Source organism: Gallinula chloropus (genome assembly GCF_964237585.1).
Source record: "Gallinula chloropus genome assembly, chromosome: 1".
Lineage (NCBI taxonomy): Eukaryota > Metazoa > Chordata > Aves > Gruiformes > Rallidae > Gallinula > Gallinula chloropus.
In genome coordinates, this window is record NC_140085.1 from 149028849 (window position 1) to 149034966 (window position 6118).

The 6118-nt window shown below is 46.8% G+C and overlaps 1 protein-coding gene across 1 annotated transcript in view; it reads left to right on the forward strand.

Moving 5' to 3' along the window:
- Nucleotides 1-5552, forward strand: part of GRTP1 (growth hormone regulated TBC protein 1) — a 35646-nt gene extending 30094 nt beyond the window's left edge. Inside the window, exons 5-7 of the mRNA XM_084265180.1 lie at nt 1990-2162; nt 2274-2459; nt 5044-5552. Of these exons, the coding sequence (XP_084121306.1) occupies nt 1990-2162; nt 2274-2459; nt 5044-5133 (449 nt within the window). The 3' untranslated portion in view covers nt 5134-5552. The remainder of the gene's footprint in view (nt 1-1989; nt 2163-2273; nt 2460-5043) is intronic.
- Nucleotides 5553-6118: the final 566 nt, after the last annotated feature.

The window sequence follows — 6118 nt, forward strand, 5'->3', positions numbered from 1 at the left end:
TAACTTTTTACTTGCCAGCCCTCCAGAAGCTGGGTGAGTGTCCAGTTGCTTTCTCCCCCAGACCCTGACATTTACTTTGCTGTACACAGTAAAAATAGCAGCCGCTGTTGGCTTCAGCGTATCGGGTGATTGCAGCGTGTGGGCTGCTGGCCTTCCTCCTGAGGACACTTGCTGGTGGTCACTTGAAGTTTCATGGACTCACAGCAGAAAAGAAGAGGGAGGAGGAAATGGTTTGTGGATGCATGAGAGGAGGAAGAGTAGGAAAGAGAGGGCTTGTTCCCTTGTGTGAGGTGTGATTCTTTGTCACTGACACGAAAGCAGCACTTTTTAAAAGGATTGCTCAGGCAGGGAACGCTGCTTTACCTGCACCCCAGTTCACACACAAGCACAACACTAAGGTCATTCTTCACTGGGGACAAAGCAAATAAGGATCACAGACAAAAATCAAGATTCCTGAAGATCAAGTATGATGTTTGTTTGTACCACAAAAACTAATGTACGTCTTCTGTGGTTTGAGCAGGACAAATGTAGCTCCTGGGGGGGGGGGGGGAAGTCTGTTCAAGAAAACCATTGACACAGAAAAGAGTGGAATATTAAGCTGGTCTTGTGATTTCATTAGAGAAATTAGAGTAGTTATAAATGTACTGCATGATGTGAGCATCATCTTAAGCTTATTTGTGGCACTAGGGGGTTTTATTTAAATTATTTCAGACTCCTGGACTTAGCTCTGATTCCTTTGCCTTCACGTGAACCATCGGTCTCCGCTGTGTGTGTCTGGGCACCGTGGCACAACCCAGCTAAGTTAGAGAGACCTGAACTGCAGAATCAGTGAAGGAAGGAAACATATGGAAAGGTGCTTGTGTTACCAGTTACTTCTTACAGTTACAGTGTTAATGCCATAGATCTTGTCAGCAAAGCACCAGTGAACCATCAAGGCTTGCTTCTCAGGGCTGGGGCTGCCAAGCCCAGCTTAAATGTTTCTGTCAACATCTAAACCCAAAATATGAATCCTTTAAACATCTGTGGAATTGTTGTCCCTTGCTGGGCCATTTGAACCCTGGTGAACTAAAGTAACCTTTTTCTTCCCTTAAGTATACCCAGAACTACTTGTTTAGAGAACTGAGGTGCTCCTTAGTTATTCAGCGGTAATGAGAATGCTCACCCTGTCAGTCAAGGCTCTGGAGTAATGGTTGTAGTGTCCCTTGTTTGTTTTAATTTTGGATTTAAGGGTTTAGTGTGCTTTGTTTGTTTTAATTTTGGATTTAAGGGTTTAATGCAGTGATTGGCAGTGTAGGAGGTGTAGGTCCAATTTTAACCCCTGTCTCACCACTAAGTTAAGTAGGAAGAGATGTTGTTGCCTGAGGGACCTGTCATTCACTTCTTTTTGGAATTCTTCTGTGAAAAGTGGGGTTTCCTTGGCTCAGAGAAAAGAGAAAAACTCTTACTGGCTAAGTCATACCCAAGGAGAAGTGGTATCTGTCCCCCAGCACAGCTGATGCTCTCAGAAATTCCCATTTCCAGTACGTGACTGGACCCAATCTAAAGGCAGCTCTGTGTTAGGGATGTTTTGTTACCCGGATGGGTTTTGTGTGGACTGGGAGATGTGCAGCCCCCTCACCCACAGGAAGGAGGTAGTGGCTGTATTGAACTGTTTAAATGTAAGACTTCTGTGGTTTAAACTAGCAGTTAAAAACTACAGGGATTACCCTTCCTTGGGAAGGAAGAATGACTTGCCAAAAGCCATCAGCGAGAAAGAAGAGGCTTTGATAGGCGTGAATGCAGCGTTTGTGTAGAGGGATCGGCCCTGGCTGCCAGGGAAGTGCTCCCTGGCCACAGCGCAGGCATCGCGGCTGCAGGGTTTGATTTACTTCAGCTTGGGATTCGGGGGCTCAAGGCGCCCTCAGAGCCTCAGCCACACCCGACGTTCTCTTCGGTTCTGTGGAAAGCTGGTGCCAGCAGATCCCTGAATTCTAGTTTCTTCTCTCCAAGATTATTACAGTCCTGCCATGCTGGGCCTGAAAACCGATCAGGAAGTGCTGGGAGAACTGGTGAAAATGAAGGTCCCGGCTGTGGCGGAGCTGATGGAAAGACACGGAGTCATGTGGACCCTCGTGGTGTCACGCTGGTTTATATGCTTGTTCATCGACATTCTTCCAGTAGAGGTAATGGGTAACACAAAGTTCTCGTAGCACACCCTCAGAGTGGTCATTCCTGGTGCTTTAGGGATAACTGCCCCCTGGAAATCCAGCTGTAACCTGAATTCTCTCCTGCAGACTGTGCTTCGAATATGGGATTGTTTGTTCTACGAAGGGTCGAAGATCATCTTCCGCGTGGCCTTGACGCTGATCAAGCAACACCAGGCTTTGATTCTGGAAGCCACGAATTTCCCTGACATCTGTGACAAATTTAAGCAGATCACCAAAGGAACGCTTGTCACGGAGTGTCACAGCTTTATGCAGGTAAAGCCTCTGCCCCTTTTAGCTGCTACACATTAAATCTCAGCCTTTTGTTCAGTCAGAAAGATGGGTACAGCTAGCAGAGATGTAGGAATTGACAGAAGTATGAGGGATGCTTTTTGTAAATTAAAAATGCCAACCTTTTAAAGAAGGTTTTTTTTTCAAATGTAAATCCTCTAAGTGCATTCTTTCAGTGAACTGTGGATTGTGTTCCTGGGCTTTGCTTTTTTTTTTTTTTTTTTGGATGAATTGTAATAGAATGTTGTAGAATAGACACACAGTTAATTTTAAATTTGCACTGATGCATCTTCATAGTGCCAGGACAGAAAGCATTCTGTTTCCAGGCACACAGAAAACCAAACCCATGAAGCTGAATGCCCAAATCTTGTGATAATCTACAAACCAAGAATTTTACACTTGTAAATTGTTAATAGATTGGATGCCAGATCTGTTTAGAGCATTAGATTCAGGGCTTAGCTCAGAAGATGGAAATGTGAAAGATGTGACAGTTGAGTATTTCGTGTGTGTCTCTCTCCCTGACCAAAAGCTTTGTTTAGTTCAGTGCAATGCAGACTGCTGTAGCAGGACGCTGTTCAGAACGGGCTCATGTCACTCACACTGATGGAGTGACAGCGTCGGTGGATAAAGGGAAGGCAACTGATGTCATCTACCTGTACTTGTGCAAGGCCTTTGACACAGTCCCCCACCACATCCTTATCTCTAAATTGGAGAAATGGGGATTTGATGGGTGGAACAACCAGTGGATAAGAAACTGGTTCACAGACTGGAGCCAAAGGGTGGTGGTCAGTGGGTCTATGTCCAGGTGGAGGTATGACAAGTGGTGTTCCCACAGGGGTCTGTCTTGGGACTGGTTCTCTTTAACATATTTAGCAATGACATGGATGATGGAATTGAGTGCACCCTCAGCAAATTTAGGGATGACACCAAGCTGAGTGGTGTGGTTGACAGAACAGAAGGAAAGGAAGCCATCCAGAGGGATCTTGACAGGCTGGAAAGATGGGCCTGGGTGAACCTGATGAGGTTCAACACTGCCAAGTGTCAGGTGTTGCACTTGGGACGGAAGAATCCCAGACACAGATACAGACTGGGAGAAGAGCTCCTGGAGAGCAGCCCTGCTGAGAAGGACCTGGGGATTCTGGTGGATGAGAAACTTAACACGAGCCAGCAGTGTGCTCTTGCAGCTCACAAGGCCAATAGTATCCTGGGCTCCATTAGAAGAGGGGTGGCCAGCAGGGACAGGGAGGTGATTGATTGTCCCTCTCTACTCTGCCCTCGTGAGGCCCCATCTGGAGTGCTGTGTCCAGATCTGGAGCCCTCAATACAAGAAAGATGTGGAACTGTTGGTGAGGGTTCAGAGGAGGCCACGAAGATGATTAGAAGGCTGGAGCAGCTCCCCTGTGAAGAGAGGCTGAGGGAGCTGGGCCTGTTCAGCCTGGAGAAGAGAAGGCTGTGGAGGGACCTCATTGCAGCCTTCCAGTCCCTGAAGGGAACATACAAACAGGAGGGGAATCAACTTTTTCAAAGGGTAGATAATGGCAGGACAAGGGCCAGTAGACTGAAGCTAAAGGAAGGAAGGTTTAGATTAGACATTAGGGGGAAGCTCTTTACAGAGAGAGTGGTGAGGTGCTGGAACAGGCTGCCCAGAGAGGTGGTGGATGCCCCATCCCTGGAGGTGTTCAAGACCAGGTTGGATGGGGCCCTGGGCAACCTTGTGTAGATCCAGGCCTGGAGGTTGGTGACCCTGCCTGTGGCAGGGGGATGGAGCTCTATGATCCTTGGGGTCCCTTCCAACCCAGACCCTTCTATGATTCAGAGATTCATTTATAATCTCATCTCCACCACTGGCAGCTGCCGCCAGGGAGAACCGAGGAGCCCCCACATCTTTACAGTAAAGTGCATAAAAATACAGCTTGTTCAGTCAGAAGCTTTAGATGAAGTAGTGGAAACCAGTGTATTTTTCTTGAGCAACAACTCAAAGCAAAAACAAGTGTTATGGATAATGTGTGACAGCATTTGAACTGCTCCAGTTCTTTCATCCACACACATTACTACCCTGGAAAGCCTCGGGGAGAAAAAGAGTAAAGGTGGTCTAGTGAAGGCTGATTTTTTTGCAATAGGAACATATTGTTGTATGTCTGTGTATATGTATATATACACACATGGATTCCAGAGCCTGGCCAGCCTATGCCAGCACCCTGTGAGAAATACACTGGCACTTTGCAGCATCACCCAGGATGGCTTAATATGTCTTTACCTATGTCTGCCATCCACCAAAACAGATACCTCCTAAAATGATTTTAACCAGACACTTATATTCAAAGTAGCTTTGGTATTGTTGCTTCTGTGTCACTTAACAAACAAGTGCTGTAAGAGCTGCAGGTTTACCTGTCTTTCCAGCAGAGCAGAGGAAGAGGCTCCCGTTAGGAAGAGCCCGAACAGCAGCAGGCACGTTCACAGCATGAGTGTCACAGCAGGGATTTCACACCTCGGAGGATCACATGAGAATTCCTGCATGTTGTCCAAAGCCAGCATATTTTAACTACAGATTTCCTCCTTTTGCCCCCAGAAAATATTCACAGACCCTGGAAGCTTGTCCATGGCAACAATCAACAGACTCCGAGAGACTTGCAGAGAGAAGTTGCTTTCTCAGGGATAACTCACCAGCTCTACCCGGTGGTCAGATACTACAGCAGCTGACACATTCCTCTATTTGCACTGACTATAAAGCACACTTTAAGCTTTCCATGAGTTAACTGACACTTGACCAATTTTTCCTGCCTTTCAAGTAAGTGTTGTTAACACTTTGTACTGTATGTCAGGCCTTGTAACTGGAACTGGTGGTTCTGTTGTTGGTTTGTTGTCTGTTTGGGTGGGTTTTTTTTTTTTTTAAAGGGTTCAAGTGTTTTCAGAGTAGAATGTGATCAGTGTCAGGACACTCCTTTTAAAAAAGTGTCACCGTACTCATCTTTTCAGGGCATTTTTGTAATGTTAAAAGAAAACAGGTGTATAAAATGGCATATCCTTACTACTGTATTAACTGTGACACTGCTATCATTTTTACAAAATAAATTAATTTAATTTGTCAGAACCTGTTTCTTGGTGCAAAGGGCAGTAAAATACCTGCTCTCTTTCCTGGCTGCTATCACTTCAGGAACTCAATAAATACAGCAAAGGGCAGGGCAGCAATGAGGAAGGTGGCCCTTGTCTTCACTAGCAGTTACGCTGGGCTCTTCAGGTAAAGGCAGCAGGGAAAATCCAGGCTACAGCAGTAGAAATTCCTCTCTTACTACTCTTAATATTGTAGATGCTTATTCAGTGTTACCTGCTGTACTGGAGCTAGAAAACAAGCAATTTGCCTCAAGTCTGCATGTGGTGTTTCTCGCTGGGCTGTAAGGGATGCAGAAAGTAGATGCTGTCCTACTTCGTGCTGGTGGAGGAGTGAGGTTGCACGGTGGATGCCATATCCCCAACTCCCCGTGTCCCTGAAGCTTCCCCCCAGGCAGAGGGGTGAGGCAGCGGGCGATCCTCAAGCTGCGCCTTAGTCCAAGCCGCACCCCCCGCCCCGATCTAAAGGGAGGCAGCAGCCCGGTCCCGGGCACTGCCCGCCCCGCTTCCGTGGCCTTACGGAGCCCTCTCGTGGC